The 25,919-nt window shown below is 33.4% G+C and overlaps 1 protein-coding gene across 2 annotated transcripts in view; it reads right to left on the bottom strand.

Annotated features, from left to right (window-relative positions):
* Positions 1–25,919, bottom strand: part of LOC138333665 (insulin-like peptide receptor) — a 75,939-nt gene extending 50,020 nt beyond the window's left edge. For both annotated transcript variants that reach the window (XM_069282193.1, XM_069282192.1), the window contains exons 1-2: positions 25,163–25,919; positions 4,891–5,436 (exon numbers count right to left, since the gene is read on the bottom strand). In XM_069282193.1, coding sequence (XP_069138294.1) covers positions 4,891–5,436; positions 25,163–25,286 — 670 coding nt within the window. In that variant the 5' untranslated portion in view covers positions 25,287–25,919. The remainder of the gene's footprint in view (positions 1–4,890; positions 5,437–25,162) is intronic.

The raw sequence follows: 25,919 nt of genomic DNA on the forward strand, positions 1-25,919 counted from the left end.
TCCCTGTAAATGTTTACTGTTGTAACAATATGCCTGCATGCAATCTAAAGTAATACCATATATATAGCTATTGCATTTATGCAATAACATTATATTCCAAGAGATGCATAATAACCAACACATTTAAAATTTAAGACTGTGTTAATATTATTTCAATAATATTCCGATATCATGTTTATTCATACAAAATTTTATATATTTTCAATTTTATCCTGAATAAAAAGTGTGGTAAATAGCATCAATAGCATGGAATTCATGTGAATTTCTATAAATCTAAATACATATATATCATTTGTAGTAACTTTCAGATTTACATTACTGAAGACATAGTGTTGAAAGCTCTGTTACATTATAATTACCAGCTAGAACTGTCTAAGATACATATATCTGATAGGTTTTTATTTCACAAGTCTCATGATTCAGTTCCATATATCAAAGACGAGCCACACACACACTCACTAAATATCTGATCTTTGGCCAAACGTGTACAGCAGCATCATAATCAGCCACAAAGTACAAAGCTGTGAATACGTATCCTTGAAGTACACACTATACTATAAGTCCTACACAAGTATTTGTTTGTTAAACAACAAAAGGTGCGACATCTTCCGATTGTGCCAGGCGTATGAAAACTCCAGCTAAACACGCCACTCCCGTTGCTTTTCATTCTCAGATTGCATATTGGTAAAATGGTTATACAGACTCGATTATTATATCAATAGTTATACAGTATCTGTATGCACCTACATCGTTGATCCTAAACGCTTTATGTATTATTAATAAATCTTCAATGATACCAACACCACATCTGACTGTGCTGTAATTGTAAAAGACTGAATTAAACTCTACACATCCAAGTGGTTCTAGTTTTTGGTATATTGACTAGTTATATATAGCATCGTTCTGCATGATTATATGGCTGTCAGTATTTCATTTAACGCTTTGCTTTTTTTTGAAAACATATATCTTTAATTCATTCATTCATTTACATGTTCTTATACACTAGGCATGGAAATGACGAACCCAATTCCTGTTTTTCAAAACATTTCCTTGCTTTATGATCTATACACAAAGTTAGCTTTATGATCTATACACAAAGTTAACTGGCTGATTATGATAATTAATTAATAAAGGTTAGTTGAATGTTTAATTTCAATACAGTGGACCCTTGATAATTGATGCATACACTTGGCTGCATCCAGTCCAGATTATGCATATTCCAGACTGACACAAAGTCAATAAAATCTGTTCCCTGATATTTCTGCCCAATTGCAAAATTTTCAAAATATTGGCATCCGAATTATAGAGGGTCCAGAGTATACATTATTTTAAAAGGAAAAGTGGAAAGGGCCGAATATGTTTTTTTCTTCAGGTTTCAAATTGATTTTATTCCCCAGCAAATTAGAAGGGTGCCAGGGTTATGGTGATTCAATTAGTTTAATTATAAATTTATAATCATGACCTAACTTATCGTTACCTATATATCTCAAACATATTTTAATATCCTCAAATGTCTCTCACTGCTACAAGTACACAGCTGTGGGCCTGACCAGCTGGTTCAGTAATTGTGTATTGTTTCCTCAATACAAAGGGGACATACCAGATAAGTTGCATGCTTGTGCAGCTGCTATTTGGGAGTGAATTCTGTATCATCCCTATCTCCTTAACCTTGGACAGCGACTGCTACTGTGAATCACTCACTGGTATCCTACACACACATATACAACACTTTAATGTGTTAGAGAGTCAAAGGTATGGGATAAAAACGCCACTTATACCACTAATGCAACTCTCTATGAACCACATCTCAAACATACTGTATCAACTTATTCACCCTTGAAATTTCATAATGGACTAGCTCTGATTTCTTGAGACTTAAATCAAAAGTAATGTTTTTAACCTTATATAACTTATGACAAACATTATGACTGAAGTCAGTTTTTGACTTCAGTTTGTTTCAGGACATTGAACCTGGTCTAGTCTTTAATTTAAAAGATACTAAATGTGTCTTCAAGTGTTAGAGAGTTCACTCAACACTCATATCAGAGTCTTTAGCATCATGGACCAGATTGAGTCTTGGGACAATGGCCCAAACACCTCTTTTATCAGGGTCTTAATCTAAAAGCTTATTAATTATAGAACCAGAAATAGGACCAGATTTTTTATCAGAGCAGTCTAGTCTTACAACTATGATGCGAACATCATTCTACTCTTATATCAGAGTCTAAGGACAAAATGCCAAACCAGTATTTGTATCACATTTTAGTCACCAATATGGAGTGACCACTGAAAAAAGGGACTGACAACAAAATTGTGCTGCTGACCATCAAAGAATTACTACTTAAAGTTATATTTCATTTCACATTTGTACAGTATTCTTAATAATTTCAGAAGGTATGTTTTCATCAAAACATGTATAAGGCTTAAAAACAAGAATTTCACAGTGCATAACCTGTGTGTTCTAACTAACGTTATCATTTGAATGATTTTCACAGCTTTATTCATTAAAACTTATGGTTTTAAATAGATAATTGAAGAAAAAATAACATGTCAAAATTTTCGGCCAGTTACGGCACATATAACTTTAAGGAACTGATCAACTCAAAATTAGGGTATTAAGTTTGTGTGTGTATATCGCTTTAGGGACTGACCATCAGTGACTTAACATCAGGATTATATATATAGTACTAGGAACTGAGGATCAACAGGAAGTGACCACCACAGGAATTGACCACTAGCTGACCATGAAAGTTTGACCTGTTGAGAAACAGTGACAATAATCAATATTGGGACTGACTTTCAAGAATGACCACCAGAGGCTAATTGTCTCCTAGAAATGGTAAGGGGGAACTGACCACACTAACTCACCTACTATACAGGGACTGACCACTTGAGGATACTTCCCATCAAAGTTCAATCATGCTGCCATCCACTATAACTTAATTCTTGAATTCTATGATTTAAGGATGTCAGGACACCTTGACCCCCAGCCATCGTGGTTAGGACACTTTGACCCCCAGCCATCGTGATCTTGAGATGGAGAGTAGTGATACAATGCCAGGGCACATCGACCATTCAGCCATTGTGACCTTGAGACAGAGAGTAGTGATACAAAGTCAGAACACCTTGACCACTCCGCAATCGTGACCTTAAGGACAAGGCACTGGAGCTAAGTGGTAAAATATATAACCTTATATATAACCACCCAGCCATTATGAGGTGGAGGGCTACTGGTAGAATGTCAGGACACCTTGACCACTCAACCATTGTGACCTTGAGGTGGAGGGCTGTACTGGTATAGTGTCAGGACACCTTGACCACACAGCCATTGTGACCTTGAGGTGGAGGGCAACTGGTAGAATGTCAGGACACCTTGACCACCCAACCATTTTGACCTTGAGGTGGAGGGCAACTGGTAGAATGTCAGGACATATTGAACACTTGTTTTTTGGCCACTCAGAATCCAGGTACATGGAATTAAGGACATGACTTTGAAATGTCCTGATACATCATATGTTTATCCCTGTACCAATAGCAGACATCCTCCCAACATTCACATCACAAGTCTGTCCCACAGCTCAGCACATAGGTCCCTATACCAGAGCCAGCCTAGCAGTGAAGGATGCACAGACAGCCAAGGTATAGAGATAAGGGATTAAACGTAACAGACATCTCTCTTCATGCTTCACTGTCATCCCAACCAGAGATGCATGCCTGCATACTACCTTTTTAACTGTAAACAATTTCCACTTGGATCCATTTGGTACTTTCCAATTGTACCCTCCCAATCAAACAGCGTTATCACACTTGCTTCGACTCTTGTTTTTTTCTCAGCTGAATCACAGGCACAATCAGAAGTTTGGGTCATTTTTATTTGATGTGTTTTTCTGCGTCTGAGATTTTTTATTCTGATTTTAATAAACAGTTTAATTACATGGCATATTGACGTTAAGTGCAGAGAAATTGGAGCGTGACAGCTGACTTTGAGAAGGGGAATGAAGGAGAGCGAGTTATTTCTCTTGTATTACCTTACAGAAATAAATGCTGATGGGCTGCATTTACCTCCATTGGGTGGAGATCGCATGTTAACAGTTATTGGGGAATACCCCTTCTGTAATGGTACACACATGTAGGCCTATACAGAATATCTATCATTCAATTGATTGGGAATTATGTAAATTAATGTGGATGATGAAATATTGTCACATAAATAATATTTCATATCTTGATAGCAAAATTATATCTCAAAGCCTTCATGCATGTTTTTAACATTAAAACCAAATTATTAATCAATTTGTTCAATTTCCAAAATCAGGCAACTTGATTATAAAATAACTAAATGATTTAATTGAAAACTTGGATGATTCAAAGCTTTTGAACAATCCAGACAACTTTTTTTAAAATTTGATTTGAAGCAAGGATAGATTGAAAGGACCTTCAACTCTGCATTTCCTACACGTTTCTTGACAGTTACCACTGTCTTATCTTAGCTGTTTTTGACAGTTGCCCCTGTCTTACCTAGGTTTTTGACAGTTTCCACTGACTTACCCAGAGGTTTTTGTCACTTAACTTACCCAGAGGTTTTTGACAGTTGTCACTTAACTTACCCAGAGGTTTTTGACAGCTACCCCTGACTCACCCAAAGGTTCTTGACAGTTGCCGCTGATTACCCAGAGGTTTTTGACAGTTGCCCATGACTTACTTCCGAGGTTTTTGCCAGTTAAATTTGCCACTGACTTACACAGGTTTTTGACAGTTGTCACCGACTTACCAAGAAGTTTTTGACAGTTGCCACTGACTTATATTACCTATATATAGGTTTTTGACAGTTGCTTCTGACTATTATTATATATCTATAAGTTTTTGACTGTCGCTGCTGACTTGACTTACCTAAAAGTTTTTGACAGTGATGTAAGTTCCAGCTGCGGGGTTCTCGTTTCCCATTCACAGTTGTCACAGGACAATTTTCCGGCGGTACATTAACACATTCTGTAGTCAACTTATTTCCCTTAAAGAAATGATCGGAAAGCTGCATGGAAGGAACAATTTTTGTCCAATCAATCGTGTCGATATAACATAAGTTTGGATTTTTCTCTAATCGGACTGCCCCTCGTTCAATGGTTGTCAAACCAATTAATCCAATATCCTCCATGTCTATAGTTTCGTAAATAACCAGGGAATAGAAGTAAAACAGGTCTTGTCCTCGTATCACTGCTAGATTTGGGAAGATTTGGCTCAAGCTGCGTAATCCATACACTCGGTAGAGTAACACATAATGGGTAACCTCAACCAGATCAGGAAAACTTAGTTGATCAAATTGTCCGTGCTTTGGTTTCTCAATTAGAACAATTCGGAGGTAACCTTCAATAACAGTACAATTGGCTAACTTCACTTTGAAATTGTCCACATAGTTCCTGATGTCAATACTTTCACAAACTGAAAATACAGAAAAATCTAAATTATTAAATCTTTATTTTTTGTTTCATAGATAACTCTAAAATAATTTTCATCATTCCTTTAATTCATCTGAACAACAAATTTAAGTTTCAGCAGAAAAAGTGTTAAATAAATATATAAAATTGTGAACCTGCATATTTATAGGTCCAATAAAAACTTAACATTCATGCAATCAAATGTACAAAATTGAACACGGTAATATAAACCAAATTTCTTTAGCGTGCAATTTACTCCCGTGAATTTCACGATCCAAGTATATTTTCATGAAATTTTCTTTCCGCAAATCAGCATGTTTACTGTTTATAGTGATAGAAAATTCCATTCAATTTTCAAATCTGCGAATGTTGATCTTTGTGGACTTGTTTTGAAATTAAAATCATGAAATGTAATAGCTACAAAAGGAAGCTGTTTTTACAGTATATGTATGCTATTATAATTATATACAAAATTTTTCAACTAGCTTTCAAGGATAAACAATTCACATCCAAAAACACTACACATACAGGCCCTATTGGCTCTGTTGAAGCTAAGTGTATATAGTTCAGTGTTAAAAAACAACAACTTATGATTAATTTTGTTGAACAAGTGTAGGTACATAAGAATTACAACAGATGCATTTAATTTCTAATTCAAAAAGAATGTGGTGAACCGAATAAATAAAAAAAGCATCACTTCTTATCAGCTGTGAACACAAAACAATTTATTTTTGTAGGCTCGGTCTCAGTGACTTTGTACACCGGTAGTAATACATAGTACATATGTTCCTTTTATGAATGAAAAATTGAACAGCTGGAGCGAGACCTCTGAATACTACACATGAGCGTGGCCTATAGGCTACAGCCTCCCAGGAGGGGGAGCACTTGACGCAATATAGGATAAGGGAAAAAGGCAGAATGCTTTCTGCGGCTGACTGGTATAGAATCTCTACTTGACCTTGACCTTTACCTCTCACCACAGTTTAACCTTCCTCTGTTTATTATAATGTATAAATATACAGTTATAGGAATATGTAAACGTACTTGTTTTGTAGAAAACCTCAAGACATATAGGTGAACATGAAATGTGTGAAAGGATACATAGATTATGTTTTTATACACATAAAATTAACATAACAATTTAAGACACATTATCAAATTAAAGTAAAACTGGTTTTGACATTTGCTTCAATGGATAAATAATTCTTCAGCTTTTCATTTTGTAACATGGATAATATTTCAGTTTGAATATATCAATAACATTTTCATTCAGTGTTTGCTCTGTTCCATACCGGTAACTACACAAATTATCAAATTAATACCAGTTTCAGCATTTGCTTCATCAGATAATATAATTTTCCGCTTTACATTTTGTAAGTTGCATAACAATTCAGTGGGAATATATATTTTTTCATTCAATGTATTTAAACAAGCACAAAAAATTCACAACCACAAACACTATTAAATTAAATTATATACTGGCATGTTTCAATATTTGCTTCATTCAACCTGTTAGTAGATAAAATATGAAATCCATCGGTTCTTCATTATGTAACAGCATATTATATATTTATAATAATATGTCAGTGAAACTATTTTCCACATTACTCTTATATGAATAATTTTCACATTTGTAAACCACAATTATTACATATTAAGACACATTAAAATAACAAATCGCATATATCTGATAAAGTGATGTCTGCCATAAATAAATAACATAAAATACAAATTAAAGTTCATTTAATGAGAGTACAGCTTTGAACACATGTGTACCAGCCAAAATAAATCAAAATACATGTTGATCGAGTAAGATCATTACTACGTATACATATTCAACACTCAGGTTCAGAATCCAGGTTCATTTTGCGAGATTAGTTCTTGCTGTCCCATTTGGTGTGCGCTAATTTTAAGGTTCAAGTGTTGTGTACATGCAGTATATATAATTCATCTCAACCAATTTTTAAGTCAGTATTAAACATATGGTTTATTAAATCTGCATTTATAATTATCATTTGTGAATTTTATATTTTCAAGAAAAATAACAATAAAATTTTCTTCATAAGAAAATTATCAACCACTATGAAATTCTTCAACGTCATATATGATCAGACAGATTTTGTTGATAAATGTACTTGAATTAATTGCCTAAATTAACTCATCCACCCCTGAGAATTCTTAATGAACTGTCCTATCCTTTAAAGTGGAAGAATTCAAATGTGCCTTCAGAGGTGAATAAGTAAAATGAATTATTTACATTTAAGCAAGAGAAACTATATTATGTCCTATTTTGTAGTTATCTGTTAGACACGTTTAGATCAGCATTGAATCTTGCCGGTAATTGAACTTGCCATAACATCACAATATTTATGCAAATAATCTTCCGACAGTTAAAACAGTATACAGATCCTGACTGAACTCTGCTATAGAAATCGAAAACTGTTGAGTCATTGGGAAATAAAGAGTCTTGTTTGACCACATTGTGAATTTTTTTTGTTAATTTTACCAACATTCATCAGATCATCAATTCATAATGAAAAGATGGATACAAGACAACAATGAAAAGAATCTGAATGACTCAACAAGAACATCAATCAGTTATCTCCCCTTATTGTAATTTTAATCAGTAATTTTCACTTATTCAATTCCATGTATTTAATGTGTTCCACCATTTTAAAATCAGTCATTAGCATGATATAACTATTTGTTAAATAAATGACAACAAATTTCTTGGATGGCATTTACATTAAATTATTGAACAGGTCGATTCAACTTTGAACCGCACCACCCCTGAAATTTCAAAATGAACTGGTCCAGTCTTTGATTATGAAGAGTCTAAATGTATCTTCGGGGGTAAATGAGTTAATAGTTTAGTTAAAGTGTTTAACATGCAGACATGAACCACATCTTATTGATCAAATATTGAAAGTCTGGGTGTCTATCAAATCAAAGAAATGTACTATTAGGTATATATATTATCTTGATGCATTTTAAAATGCCTTTCCAATGTACTTGATATTACAACACTGAGTCATTAAAACAAAATGGCACAAAGTGACACCATTCAAAATCAATATTCTTGACAGAGCATGTCTTTTAAGTCCAACAAGCTAACCATCAGGTAATTTTCAGTCATTAAAACGAAACATGAAAATTTGATGGTTTTTCAAAGGTATATACAGTGGAACTTCCCTATACCGATCATGGTCGGTGCATAGAATTTTGGTCGGTTAAGAGAGGGTTCAGTTTGGAGAAGTGAACCGAATATCGATCATTACGATCCGGATTTTATTTATTCGGCAGTCGATTACTATACTACACTGTACTGCCTAGTATTCGTTATAACCGACAGATATTAATTGTTAATATAAATGTAATCACAAAAGAGAAATTCATACGATTAAAGGAATGGATTACAACAATCTTGACATTGTTACCGCTTATAAACGTTGTTAGTTGCGTGAAGGTTCTTTGGGATGTGTACATGCATACTAAAAATTTTGTGAGAAAAGAGCCCTGGACAACTGTTTGTAGGGAACAGACAGCTGGAGGACAGACATGTTATTATCTCCCCTTTCCATAACAGTTTTAATCCCTCCTGAATTACAGACATGTTATTATCTCCCCTTTCCATAACAGTTTTAATCCCTCCTGAATTACAGACATGTTATTATCTCCCCTTTCCATAACAGTTTTAATCCCTCCTGAATTACAGACATGTTATTATCTCCCCTTTCCATAACAGTTTTAATCCCTCCTGAATTACAGACATGTTATTATCTCCCTTTCCATAACAGTTTTAATCCTCCTGAATTACAGACATGTTATTATCTCCCCTCCATAACAGTTTTATCCCTCCTGAATTACAGACATTTATTATCTCCCTTTCCTAACAGTTTTTCTTTACTTTTCTACAGTTTTATCCTGATTACAGACATGTTATATCTCCCCTTTCCATAACAGTTTTAATCCCTCCTGAATTACAGACATGTTTTATTCCCTTTCATACAGTTTAATCCTCCTGATTACAGACATGTTTATCTCCCCTTTCCATAACTTTAATCCCCTGAATTACAGACATTCTCCCTTCTACAGTTTTAATCCCTCCTGAATTACTCTAATCAACTTTCTTTCTTTGTTATGAAATTTTGCAATTTTGTCCAAAAAACGACAGTCTGAAGATTAACTGTCACGAATTTGCAAAATTCAATAGAAATGTCTATAAATATAAGCATTACACCTTTGCAAATTTACTGTGATCACGAAATACCTGAAAGTAAATCACAAGCGAAAAAAAGTTTACAGTGCAGGATTATATATGTAAATGTAATGACAACTATATGCATGTAAAACAACATATTTCCACTCTCATATCCCATTCATAAATCATGTTAGTCAGTCTATAATCAATCCGGCATGTTCATGAATATGTAGATATTCTTACTTGAATAAATGCTTTCAACCACTAACCAGAGGCAAGCAAACATTTGTTCATAACAACCAAAGGAATTTTAAGTAGCAGTTCAGCTGAATATGAAAGTAGTTCAACAGTAAACAACATTATGAATTCTTTTTTTATTTATAAATACATGAAAACTGCGTGAAAAACTATGAACATATGATATACAGGTATGTATGTACCTGTACAGTGGTAAATGTACAAAGACATGGTACATTTTTACTTGACTAACACCTTGTAATACTAGTACTGTTATTATGTGTATTGTCCAGACCGATCAACCATATCAAATATCTTTGTCAACTCTTATGACTCCAAATATTAATGGACCAGACAAAGTTTGATGTAGAAATAATATAATATTCTGGTTAATAATAATCAGAAGCTACAGAGTCGCCTCCCCTTATCACCCATGGCGGGAGGGGGACGGATCTTTGCTACTACTCAACATACATTTTCTGTGTATACATATATATATACAGAGCTCACTACACCTTCAAACAAACCCTACATACTGTACTTGATTTATAGCCTGGCTGAAATAAACAGCCAAGCTGGTTTGAGCTATGAAAATCCCCCCTTACACCCACATAAAAAAACCTCTCCTTGTTAAACTAACCTATAAAACACTAAACATACTTTGTGGACATCATGTTTACTTGTCCTTTTGTTTTCTGTGTAACAGCCCCACAGGAAGTCAAGGGACCACAGATGGACTTTCTGTAAAGTTTGAGCCACATGTGGACCCATCAGTTGCTAGACCTGGTCTGTACACTAGCTGAGTAAACACCACGAAGCTATACATTTGTCAGATCGTCTACGTGCCACAGAACATGTAGTTGGAGGTGTAATTGTTTGTTTACCTTAGGCCACAAGTGAAGATACTGTCGGATCTTGGTGGATTGGCAAGGGTACCAAGATAAACAGTAATGGTCACTTTGGTCAAATGTCAACCTAAGCCCATGTCATTTTATCAAGGGGTCAAGAAGTAACATTCCCACTCACACCCAATTTCTGTCAAACACAAGCTATATTGTCAAAGGTAATAAACAGAAGAGATAAAAGGAAAAGTTGTTGTAGTGAATATATATATATATATCAAAATGATGTAACTTTTTATTGACTGGATACAATACAATGCCAGTTGTTAAAACAGGATGTTTACAGTGGCAGTTGCTATGGTGACTAGATTTTTACAGTAGGGGTTTCTATGGTGACTAGATGTTTACAGTGTGGATTTCTATGGTGATAAGATGCTTTTACATTGAGGAGTACTATGGTGATTAGATGTTTACAGTGGAGGTTGCTATGGTGACTAGATGTTTACAATGAAATTTGCTATGGTAACTAGATATTAACAACGGAGGATGCTATGGTGACAAGATGTTTATAGTGTGGGTTTCTATAGTGATTAGATGTTTACAGTGAGGGTTACTATGGTGATTAAATGTGTACAGTGTGGGTTGCTATGGTGACTAGATGTTTACAGTGTGGGTTGCTATGATTACCAAATGTTTACAGTGTGGGTTGCTATGGTGACTTAATGTTTACAGTGGGGGTTTCTATGGTGACTAGATGTTTACACTGGGGTTGCTTTGGTGACTAGATGTTTATAGTGTGGGAATCTATGGTGATTAAATGTTTACAGTGTGGTTGGTATGGTTTACAGGAGGTTGTTATATATGATGATTAGATGTTTACAGTGGATGTTGCAATGGTGACTAGATGGTTACAGTATGGGTTGCTATGGTGACCAGATGTTGAGAGGAGGTTGCTATGGTGACTAGATGTTTACAGTAGGGGTTGTTATGGTGATTAGATGTTTACAGTGGGGTTAGTATGGTGATAAGATGTTTACAGTTGGGATTGTTAATGTGATTAGATGTTTACAGTGGGGGTTGCTATGGTGACTAGATGTTTATAGTGGGGGTTTATATGGTGATTAAATGTTTACAGTGGGGGTTGTTCTGGTGATTAGATTTTTACAGTTAGGGTTGATATGGTGACTAAATGTTTACAGGAGGTTGTTCTGGTGATTACATGTTAACAATATCAATGGGGTTGCTATGGTGATTACATGTTTACAATGGGGTTTTTATGGTGATTAGATGTTTACAGTGGGGTAGCTATGGTGATTAGATGTTTACAGTGAGGTTGCTATGGTGATTAGATGTTTACAGTGGGGTTGCTATGGTGATTGGATGTTTACAGTGGAGGTTTTTATGATGACTAGATGTTTTCAGGAAATTGCTATGGTGATCAGATGCTTACAGTGGGGTTGGTATGGTGACAAGATTTTTACAGTGAGGATTGCTACATATATGTTGACTAAATATTTACAGTGACAGTAGTTATATATAGTTACTAGATATTCACAATGAGGGTCGCTATGGTGACTACATGTGTACTGTCATAGCTGCAAATTGGTAGCAAAAGTACAATTTTGTAGCTAAGATGAAATAAATTACAAATTGGTGACCATATGTTTATAAGTACCAATGTTTGCATCTTTTTTTTCAGATCTTGGCAAGTTCAGCTGGATTACATGAACAGCCATGACAAGTCAAAAGAGCAAGATAGATTACATTTTGCCAGTTACAGTAACCCGGTGCTGTAGTATGTAAACAAAGCTGTATTTAGTCGTCAGTATTGATGACTAGTAATACCCATTACGTCACACACAACAGCTCGGTTAGGTTATAGCTGGAAGAACAATGCTGTCCTCAATCAATGCTACTCGCTATGCAGCAAGAGTGTGTAGGCCTATAGAAAGAACTGGTGTGTAACCTGGTGCCTTGCACTAAAGCGTACACATGCAGCAGCCGATATTTTACTGACCAACTTGTCTGCAACAAGCTGTTATACAAATTAATTATTGACGGGTTTGTCCTTAAAGCTAAGTCAATCTGCTTTAAAACTAGCATATGATAAAACAAGATTATTGGTCATTCCATCAGGGTCATTGTTGTTCTCATCAAGGTAATTTTGTAAAATTAGGCAACATGGACGTAGTTCAAGATCACAAGCACTCTTTTCAGGTTACTTGTGAAACATATATATGTATGCAACAATTATATAACCAGTGTGAAAATGAAGAGTCTATACCGACCAAAGGCTACCATCAAATCCCATAACATATCCACTATACCCAATAGGATATCAACCCTTATCCAAAATTAACCTAACAAGTCATTTCAAGTTTTTTTTTTTTTTAAATCTTATAAATACATGTACCTTAACCTACAAAAGATCAAACTCATTAGTCATATTTTTTTAAATGACATCTGTATTTATAATGGTTCATTGAACTAACACTAATACTGTACATGTGCACCTCTGGGATCAAAAAGATGAAATAGCATATAAGATCAACTATTGTACTGTTTAATTATAAGAGTGAATTAAACACCTCAAACCTTCCGTTAGACCAAAGAACATAAAAGCATGACTTCATTCAAGATCAAATCCAATTCCCAAATGACGAGCAATCCCAAATCAGGAGCAATCATCTATTGTGCATGTTAGACTTGAAAAGAAATGAAAATGCTCACTCCTAAAAACTGGTAGAGGTTTTTAAAAATCTATTTTAAACTTGGATCATGAGAACAATAAAAAACGCCTATATATGGATCATCAAATTACAGTGTTTAAACATAACTTTCTATTTATAGAAGTTCAAAATGTCACAACAAACTGTTAAGCCAAACAGAAATAATTCAATTATGTCAGAAAAGCAGTGGAGTTTAAATGGGCAGATAATGTAGACCGTTTTTTTTTTATTTCATGAAAATAACTACCAGCTTATTTTTCAACAATAATTTCCAATCTTACACTTCTTTCAATATATCTATAATAATTGATGGAAATAAAAATTTCAATTTCTAAATCAAAATTACTCCAATTAATAAAAAAAATATTCATTTTTAAATCAGAAATGTATACCAAAGACATGCTAGCATTTGTGCTAAACTGACCACGACAACATGAATTTAAACTGACAACATACACGAAGAGTACCTCCAGCGGGCCTCAAATCACTGTACAACCCTCAACAGTATATATACTCAATTGCAACCAGCCATTTTCTCTCCCTTTAAATACAAGCTATCCGGACCAAACATTGCCCGATTAGGTTTTATCAATGGTTATATTTTTCTTGTGATTTTCCAGGCTGATATACGATAGGCCTGCAAAACAATGTAAACTCTGACGTACAGATCGACTGTATGCAAAATTCCTTTGAGTTGTAAGGTTGTTCACACAAAAAAGTTAAATAATCTAATGGCAGACCTCGACTTGAAATTAATGCTGTTTTCTGAAATATGATACATGTTGCGACGTGATAAAACCATCATTTGCACACACAACAATGGAAGCCAACGCACATGTAACTGTGCACGGAAAAAAAAAACTTCCTTCTTTGCAATCTGTATCTAAATATGCAGCATTCTTCTCAGTATGCCAAGGTATTTTAACATTTAATAAGAGTACAAAATGTAGCACTAATTAATTATCTAACTATGTTATGTATACAAATCTAATACATATATAGCATTTAATAAAAAAAAAAAGAAGTTCATTTGATATGATAAAACTTATTGATTTAAAACTAAAAATTATATGCAATGAAACTTATCACAACTCTTTACATTTAGAACTTGACGTTCAAAAGAACTTGAGATTTATTCACTTTTTTATATCACTTAAAATGTATTCATTGTACAAAAGAAATTCTAAAGCTTCCGTTGCCCTTTTTATAGTGCAATCTCACAGAACCATGCCTAATCCAGTCACATTATACTGACAACAGACAGGAGAATTGCAGCCAATACGTAAAGGATTAATTATTTTACCACTATCTCTATGTACTAGAGTAGCCTTAAGATTGAACTATAAATTCTGCAAAGAACTAACATTTGATGTTAAATCATAAGTCCACATCCTTTAGTGCAGCTAAGCTCTGCTTGTCGGTAAAAACAACAAAATAATAGGAGTACTACATTCTGAACTATTGATCACGCGGGCATGTTTTTCCAGGAACTTCAAGGTGTGTTGTATCAATCTGTATACAGGATATGCTGATAATGTTTAATCAATTCATACATCTAATCCTGTCCATATATATATATATATATATATATAGCCTTTATTTACATATAACACTATTACATGTAATCCGTAAGTACCAACAATTTTAACACTCCTTAAAATCCTACCTGTAGAAATTCTAACAACCCCCAACAATATAGGCATGAAAATATATATAATTAAGTACTTGGTATCAATGATAGGGAAATGACTTCAAAGTTGTATAAGTTGAACTTTATTATAACCTTGATAAGGCATCATTTGTAGCCTAAATAGTTCTGATTGCTGCTGATGATGATTGCAGTATAGGTACTAAGTATACTGCAGCTTTTGCAGCAAGTCTCCATTACACAACTCCATACAAATCAGTATATGTACATGTACATATACGTAGCTTCTGAATTATACAATTGCCTTTTTGTAGCATATAGGGTTCCTTGTATAACACAGCTGCTTGACCAGCATATGTCCTAAATATACAGCTGTCTTATAAGTATATAAGCAGTATAGGTTCTAGTTTATACTAGATAGCTGCATTGGCAGCATATATATAGTTCCTAAAAATGTAGCTCACCCTATGCTTATTGCTGGCATTTCAGCATTGGTTGGAATTCCCAGAAGAAAACTGCCTGTGCAGTATATATATATGTATGTATGCAGCTGCTTTTCAGCAGTTAAATACAGTATATATATATATGTAGTTGCAGCTGTCCGTTCAGCATAGCTCTTAAACTACAGCTGCCGGTTCAGCATAGGTTAGGTCACAAGTATGTTTCTGTGCAGTGTGATCCTCTCCGTGTAGTTAGTGATTCAAGTATAATAGTACAACTTCTTAGAGCCAGTGCAGCATTTGTACTAATAAGAAAACTCAAAGAAAATTCTGAGTACAGCTGCAAGTTCATAAAATTCCAGAAGTACAACTTATATATATATGATTTATGAGTACAAGTACTCATTGGTACTAATCAGAAAGCTCAAAGAAAATTCTGAGTACTGTACAGCTGCAGGTTCATAAAATTCCAGAAGTACAACTTATATATATATGATTATGAGTACAAGTACTCATTGGTACTAATTAGAAAGCTCAAAGAAAATTCTGAGTACAGCTGCAAGATCATATAATTCCAGAAGTACAACTTTACAAAGTGTTATTCCTGTGTTCATTAATTTCACTAAGTTTCTAATTTTAACCATCAATCCATCACAGAAAGAATTATAGGTGTACTCCCAAAAAATTCCAGCAACTATAGCCACCCTAAGGTAAAGTGTTAATTCAACAACAATTTAGTTCAAAGGTAGCAATAATACATTATTAACGATGATTACTGATATTCAGTCTCGTGTATATGTCCAATCAGAATGCCGCAGGTGGTCTAACATGTCGTATTGTATCTGAATTATCCCGGCAAATAATGTGAACTGTTATATCCATTGTAGTTTGAGAAGATCAATAAGTAAAATATCTGCTATTCTACTAAAAACAGCTAGTAGAGTTTTTCATATTGTGGTGGAGATATTTTCACCATCACTGATAAGGTAAATGTTATGTTCTACCGGCTTACAGCTGTTTTTTGAAAGGAAAAATTATTTAAATCTTTAACAAATAGCTTTTTGAAAGCAAAAAATTATTTAAATCTTTAACAAATAGCAAGACTTTTTTTCCTAAATTCATTAAGTCTGAAAACCTGTTTTAATATATAATAAAATCATAACAATTTAGATAAAAAAAATCCAAGATATTTTATAAACAAATTAAATAATGACCTTCTGGACTTTTTCCCCCCAATTTGATATATCATTACTTCCACAACTCAAGACAAAGTTTGTTGATCGGGTATATAGCTCATAAATCTGCCATCAATATTATATTGTACCTTAAAGAAGATTGTTCTATTGAGCTATTATAAGATTTTCATATTGAATTTAACTAAACAATGTTTTTTTTGTATCAACATTTAATAGTTTAAAAGCAACAGTGGCCTAGAACATTAAAGTGTTTGAAATCTAGAGCCTTTTTTTTGTTTTACAGTTTTCAGACCTTTGGTTCAAGGTTACAATATTAACCACTTTTACAGTCTACAGCTATTCAACATTGAAGTATATGTTTGTTTTATATAGCCGTGCAAATTTTATAGGTCTACATTTTCTAACAGTTTAAAAAACTTTCAGACATTTAAAGATTTATTGAAAGCAATAATTCCACAAAGGTGAATATAACTAGGTTTCTGGCGATTTTAACTTAAAAGTTATTGCAAGAAAATGAAATTGTCTTTTTTGAAAGTGACCTTGATCAATATTTTGAAGATACCTGTGCACAGCAGCTATCAATGTGTGCAGATATTGCCTGCATTTTGCAAAGAAACAGAACGTTAATTGTGCTAAATCTACCCACGACCTTGATATGATGAATTTTCAAGGTCGCATTGACTAGTAAAACATTGCAGGTACTATATATATATATGCTATATTACACCAGTAAACGATTTCCTATATCCAGAACAATATATGATTGAAGTTATACCCTATAGCTATCTTCAACGATATATTAATCATTGCAGTTATACTCTATCAAGAACGATAAATTATTGCAGCACAAGATTCCCTATCGAGAACGATATATATATAATTGCTGCATACCTTCTATTCCCTATCGAGAACGATATATTATTGCAGTATATAATTCCCTATCGAGAACGATATTTTATTGCAGTATATAATTCCCTATCGAGAACGATATTTTATTGCAGTATATAATTCCCTATCGAGAACGATATATTATTGCAGTATATGATTCCCTATCGAGAACGATATATTATTGCAGTATATGATTCCCTATCGAGAACGATATATATATAATTGCTGCATACCTTCTATTCCCTATCGAGAACGATATATTATTGCAGTATATGATTCCCTATCTAAAATGATATATTATTGCAGTATATAATTCCCTATCGAGAACGATATTTTATTGCAGTATATAATTCCCTATCGAGAACGATATTTTATTGCAGTATATAATTCCCTATCGAGAACGATATTTTATTGCAGTACATAATTCCCTATCCAGAATGATATATTATTGCAGTATATGATTCCCTATCCAGAATGATATATTATTGCAGTTTATTATATGACTGGTGCTTTTGCTGTATTTTGATTGGTCAATACGTTTCTCAGAAGTATTCATCAACTGCGATATCAACCCCGAAATCAGCGGCAAAAAGCACGCGAGGTTACTAGACTCAGTCCAGATACCTATCGCGAGTCCAGTAACCTGTGTCAAAAATAGATCGAGGAAAACTCCCTTGAAATGTGACGTCATAATCACTTTTGACGTCAAGTCGTACCCAAATATAGCGTAACAGGAGTTTCCCTCATTCAATGACGTCGGGATAATCTATTGTGACGTCAATATTATATTCGGCAACATATATGGCAGAAGGCAGCAAGTTTACTGCATTCAACAGTGACAACTGCAAACTTCAATTTATGGAAAACGTTCAAGAATGCCAGACGGGCTGTAGTTGATACAATATTCCAGTTCTACTAGTCTAAACCGTTAGCAAGAAGCATTTGGATATTTACCATATACTACATGTAATTGCTTTTGTAAACAGAAAGTTTGCAAATATCATCTTGTTTTTTGTAGTTTTAAAAGTCTTTTTAAAGAGCCGGCTTAATATCATGTAAGTGGCATATAATAAAACAGTTATCGACCTATTTTCAGGTGGATACGGTGAGTTATCAACCCTCGAAAATGATATAATATTGCAGTATATGATTCCCTATCCAGAATGATATATTATTGCAGTATATGATTCCCTATCGCGAACGTAAAAGGTTTACACCATTCAACGAGTAATGAGAATGAAGTTGTATGTACCATTACCAGCAAACTAATCAGCTTTAGTGCACTGAGGCTACCGAGGTCAAATGAGTAACAAAACCAAACGTCATGCATCAACGTTTCATAATAAAAACCATATGCATATTGATTAAATATGATTTTTAAGAATTTGACTTCAATCTGCAAATTTTGTGCCAGGTTTTAATTTATGACTCTGCATGATGTCTCTTTATGTTTAAAGCCCACTAGCTTTCTGAGACAGCTTCGATTTTTAAAATGGGTAGTTTTAAGTAAATACTAAATAGAGGCCAAATTTTTAAAATGGACAAAAGTGTTTGACATTCTAGCAAAGGCACTCATTTTATTTTTTAATTTTTGACAACCTTATAACCATAGCTGCATAAGACATAAAACATCTTTTTTTTTAATTTAAAATTTAATACCTATAACAGTGATCAATTTATATGATTTTTTCCCCATCAAAACAATGGGTACGACAACAATTAGCAAACAGAGTTAAAATGAACCATCTACAGAGTTTTAAGCATAAAATAAATTGACAACTGGACTCAAAAGTAAACATGTATATACAGATAATCATAAATTTTAATTTTTAATTATCACAGCTTCAATAATGCCAGCCCAATATCTGCATTTACAATGAACTACTAGTCGACATTTAAATGAGCAACATTTCTAGATATATATATAACACAATGTTGATTAACTTTTATATATAATTAATTTACTATGACTTTTTAAATTTACAATAGAAACGTAACAGTGCATGGCATAAATGTTTTAAGCATTAAAAACAAATTTTATTCTATTCTAATAACAATGAATCAAATTCCACAATAAACTTTGATTTTAATCCTCTAGAAATAGTCTGTTTTAAGTTTGTGTTACTATTAGGCCCAATATATATATAAAAGTAAAGACAAAATGGCAGACACCACCTGTTGCCGGTATAAAAAGATATCCAAAAATACCACACCAGTACCAACTAGAAACATGAAGTGGCCATGTGACCACTGATTACTCAAGTTGTTTTGGAAATTAAAGTCAGTCAGGCTGGTAGAGGACAAGGTCACCCAGCCTACTGTGTACATATAATCAAACAGTGGCAAAGGTATATATATATATAGCTTAAAAAATCAATGGCTAGTTATTACTATATCAGATAGGTAACTAGTCGATCATCATCGAGTAATGCTGGTCAATGCTGTGTTGTTCTATCAGCTGCTGTATCATCTATAGGGAGACAACGCAATGCAACAATGAATTTTCAAAAATACACAAAATGATAAAAGATTATACCAAACAGTTGTAGTTGACTTAATGTGGTACTATGAAGTTATAAAATGTAGTACTATGAGGTATTAACTACTGTAACTTACATAACTCTGTTATTTAATGTACAAAAACATTAAAGTTTATGATTTTGTTGGAACTTTTCTTACAGGAGACATAATATTTTATACAAGTCAAATGTAACTGTTCATATACCATCAAGAACTAAATGTCAGTAATGAGTACAAATAAGTGATCTATTTGTCAAATTACTTTTTAAAATGTTTACTTTATTTATAATTAATATTGGTTATTTAGATTTGTTTAAACATTTTGGAGTCAGGTTTTGAGTCAGTCTAAATACAACAATATGATAATCATTCATCGCCAATGTAAATGTGCTATTGATAACAAAGAGAAAGCATTTGTAATATGGTAATTATTATTTACAGGGCCTAAGCCCTAAGGCATGGGCCCCTTGTGTCTTATTATGTAGTGTCAATGTCTATGTAACAAGCTGACCATCAGTGGTACGGATATTCTATTTTCTAAACAAGAGATCCCAGAGTGATCTTGGCGCCCACCAAAGAATGATATAAATACGTCTGACAATAGAAAGAGGATCTTTTCTCTGCTTTTCGAACTTTTACTATATAATTTATATGAAATTTGAGAAAGATCCTTTCAGTACTTTTTGAGATATATAACAGCATAACAAACTTCAATTATCAAAATCCAAGCTGGCTACCTGTCGGCCATCTTGTTCACCATTTGTTCCAAATATGCAATATGCACAACTACGGCCCTAGGGGAACCTACATGTGAAATTTGAGAGAGATCCCTTCCATACTTTCTGAGAAATAGCAGTAACAAACTTTAACTATCAAAATCCAAGATGAGAAAGATCTCTTCAGTACTAATTATAACTATCTGAGAAATAGAGGTAAAAAGAAATGTTAACGGACGTACCATGGAAGAAAAGCGATTTGAATAGCCCTCCATCTGATGATGGTGGGCGAATAAAAGAAAATGAAATATTTATTGAATGGATAAATGAGTTAAAAACTTGTCTGAAATCACTGATTTCGGGAGATTGACCATGTAATTGTTTTGATAAAACATTGCGACAACACTACAAATTATGGTCTGGTCAAATTATGCATGTGTATGTACACATGTGTTAACTTTCCATCACCAACACATCAAATGGTATAAAGGAAACCATGCAGCATAACTGTGATACTCAGTGTGAAACTATGAAAGTCTGATTCAATGTTTAAGTGATCAATGTATAACTACATGTTCATAACTCTACCTGATAAGTCTTCTGGTTGAGGCTCCATCTATCCCTGTGGGGAATTTCTGAGTTCTCTCCCCTGGCAGAGTTTTAAACATTAGTAGTAAGTTATGATTCTGCTCCTGGTTGCAATCAGCAGAAAGGGAGTGCTGCTCCTGCTTGGAACCAGCAGAAAGGGAGTGGGATGATCGGTTTGCCAATTGTCATGATCACGATCACGATCAGTATAATGCAACTGGGAGCGATCCAGATCTGTTCATTGGTGATTCTGACAGCATTCTTCAGTTAGATTGCACTATAAAATGGGCAAGACTTTCACTATTGCAAGGCGACACATCACAAATATATATTGTAGCCTCCTAAAAGACATCATTCACACACCCAACACATGGCACACAGAACTAGTACTGAACTGCTAACACTACAAAACTAAACCATTAAAAATGTTTGATAGATTGTTTCCGACTCCAAATTTAAACAGCTCAGAATACAATTCACAATAACCTACATGTACTGCCTCTATATAAGTGCACTTACAGAACAGCTAGCTTTCAGAATTGACCAGACACTTTATTGACATATATCGTTGTAAGCCATCTTGACTCAGACCTATAACATTTCAGTTCTCATGCTATAGCTAGATGTCCTTTTAAAGGCTTACCAAATGCTACATGCATGTACATATGCAGTCACGATACAAATTTCTACAATCAATTTCCTAAAACCTTTGATAATCTGTAAAATGATAATAAATATGTTTCTTGTGTACTGTCACATGTGCAGTCGGATTTTTTACTTATTTACTTTTTATCATTATTTCTATATTTATATATTTAAAGATGCTCCACCGCCGACAGAGCATAAATGATATTCATCACTTGAACAATAATTAATGTTTAATTGTGTATATATATGTATAATTAACACAAAAAAAATTCATATACAGTAGCTTATTTTGCCTTTGGTGCATGCGCATTCAGTACTTCATTTCATATAGGATATAGTGCCACGGAATTTTTTCGGGATGCAATTAATTATATCTCATAATCTAAACATGAAGAAAAATTAGAAGCTAAAACTTTCCAATGGTGGTAATGGTGTAAAGTAAGTAACTTTTGTAACTGAAGAAAAATACTAAATCCTCTGCTCCTGTTTTTGATAGTGAAAAAATACCATTTGTCAGCGGTGGAGCATCTTAAAAAAGTGTGGACGTCATATATATAGTCAGGTATGATAGAAGCCTTAAGGCCAGATGTACTTTAACTCTAAGTTTTGACTTCAAAAAACCCTAATTCTGAATACATTAACTGTGAATACAAAATAATCATGCCTTACAGAAAAAGCTCTTCTTCACGTACAATCGTCAATTAGTTAAAATTAAAGAACAAAAGCACATATCTAGACTCCATGATGTGTTCAGGCTAGTTTTCCACTAACAGCAAAACATAACATCAATAAAATCTTGAAGCCAGACCTATTCAAATTCAATTTCAGACATAATAGAATATTGAAATGAAAAAAAACATTTTTTTCTGCAATGAATTTCAAACATGATTAATTAAAGCTGCAATAATATTCAGGTAAAACACAGAAATTACAATTTTAAAGCTTACTGGTGCAAAGCACAATCTTCCTGACATCTTTCAATTGATCCAATGGGAAAAATGTCATACTAAAGTTCTAAATATATAAACACTTCAGCAAGAAACGAAAAAATCTAGCATCTGATAGAGGTCAAAGGTCAATATATAGAATGAATTACAAACTTCTTTCTATTATAAAATATAGAGAATACACATAATAATCAACTTATTATTAATTAAGAGTCAAAACAAATGACTAAAAAAAAACATTTGTTATAGATTGCAGATTTTTTGAAACTTTTCACCAGACTACATTAAACAAATTTCACAAAATTCACAATTTGTTTTAGATTAGACTTACAAGACAATACATGTGCAAATGAAATCAACGTTGCATGAAATTCTTATTTATAAAATGCATTTTTGTCATAAACATCTCTGGGAACATAAGCATATGTACAGATTGACAGACTGATTGCTGCTGTCAGTGGTAGGGAGTTTTAACCCTTCGTCTCTAAAACTACTGTAAATAAACAAAACAATTGGGGGAAAAAATCATATAATAAAAAATAAACAAAATGATGAAAATATCAATTTACATAAACAACCCATGTATATATATAAATAACTGTTGATAAATATTTGAAAATCATAAATATTCATCATAAGTCAAAGACTTTTTCCTTTATCTCAAATCTACGGTTTTTCTGCATATTAACATAATCAAAAGCTATGTGCAAAGAAAGGACCATATAAAAAGTGATTTTAGTTTTGAAAAACAATCACTAACATGAATTATTTCTCTCCATCAATGAAAATGTTCAATAAAACATAACTTCAAAACACATTAAAATCTATTAAGGACTCATATTTACATGGAAAATGCAAAGGAAATGAACTTTACCTGACATGATATAGCACATTATGATTAATTCTATATGGAATATGCTAATTTTTATATGTTTTATTTTAAAATTAGGAGTTATAATAATAACCTATATGCAAAAAGCAGTTAAAATATATATTATCACCATTAGAAATAAATCAACTGAAACCAAACTATATTTAGCAAATAGTACTTTATCAAGTAAAACGAAAATATGATATACCTTTTCACACTGAAAAAACCGTAACAAAGATAACAAGCAATCGTTTGAATATTCAATAATTTCATGCATGTAAAAAAATTAAGATGATATGTGATATGCTCATGCAGTAACTCTTGAACCTCTGATATTAAAAAAAAAATCCAAATTGTAATGGAATTCATTTCATTTCATTTCAACAAATTTTATTGCAAATAATGTGCAAATGGATTTGGCAACAGGCAAAGCCTATATTAGCCATCTCCAAACAAATCCGGTATAGTACAATTATCAACAAAATATTTTAACATTTAACATTACATTATGAATGAATATTATTATTAGTGTATCTCCCCAACCTATCATAGTAGAAAAATCTAAAAAAATCTTTTAGTTTCAGATATATATTCTGATATGCATTGCAATAAATATGTATTTTTTTCTTCATCACAATTGTCACAGCCATGCAGTAATGGAATTAAAGTACAAAAAAAAAGTTATGAAAGCATGCACTATTGAAATTAAGATTGAATTTTATAAAAATTGTAATAAATTAAGGTGCACCTGGCTTATTGTAGGAAATTAAAAATTAAAACACTCTTCATATAACTGATATGTTGTGGTCAGTCAGTCGCTGCAGCCAATGACCCCTGCATGCTATTGAACTTAGACTTGATGACCATCCTTGACCTCCATGGACAAGAGACCATCCCATCTGCTGAGGTCAACCTTACCCATGTGGTCAGGCTGAATACACATGCTATTATACAATGTTCCAAAAACTCTCATGTATGCATGCATGTATATGCTACAAGACTGAAAATTCAACACATTGGTCAAGAAAAAATCCGATAAAATGCTAATGTTATAAATTGATGTGTATACAAAACGTGAACTGTCGAGACATATCTAGTGAAATAAAATACGCCTTATGCATGTCTGCTTGTGTACACCGGAAGTTGGACAGTCACTCAAGAATTCATTCATCAGAATTGGCGCAAACCGCTTGTGTAAAACTGAAATACAACGTGGAGATCGGCATGTATTTTTACACCTCAACAACATTCATACTTACTTATTTCTTGTTTAGTTCCAACACCGGTCTCTGCAATTTGCCCGTTTACATAAGGGACAGTTGTTGCCGCGAGAAACGCCACACAGGAAATGCATAACGCAGCCTTCAATGTTAACTTACACATATTTATAATAATATCACAGATATATTAAAACTTGCTTGTTGACAAGTGGAGTAATTGCCGTACTTCGGCGTTAAGTTTAAGATTACAAAGATTTATTTTACTATGGCACGTCACAATGCCTATGACGATACATTCCAAGTGGATTGTTTATCAATGAACAGCACACACAATCGGCCATATTCCAAATAACAGCAGGCCTAGGACATGTTGTTCCAGTAAATTTAGAGATCATAAAAATTCACATTATGGAAATTGTAATAAAAACAACATTTATCAAGACATTATTACACGATGATAATCCACAGAGTCGGTAAAAATATCCAAATCCACTTGAAATGTTGATTCAGTAGGTACAGAAATACCGAGTAAGGCCTTGAACTTCGGCGAGACTGTCAGTAGACTTTGTGCGCAGTAGAACCAAGAAAATAGCCATGTCGATTCCTCTGTTTGTCTAATTCATTCATTTCAACAATGACTGAAATGATTAATATCCATCCGTTACACTTTTGTCGACTCCTATGTGAAATTGCCAAAGTTAATCAAGAAAAGGGTCACCATAATCCAGACAGATTCGCACAGCATACACAATCTAGCGGAAAAACAAGACGTAAACAACCTCGTAAAATGATTGGT

The sequence above is a fragment of the Argopecten irradians genome, chromosome 10, assembly GCF_041381155.1.
Source record: "Argopecten irradians isolate NY chromosome 10, Ai_NY, whole genome shotgun sequence".
In the NCBI taxonomy this organism is placed as follows: Eukaryota; Metazoa; Mollusca; class Bivalvia; order Pectinida; family Pectinidae; genus Argopecten; species Argopecten irradians.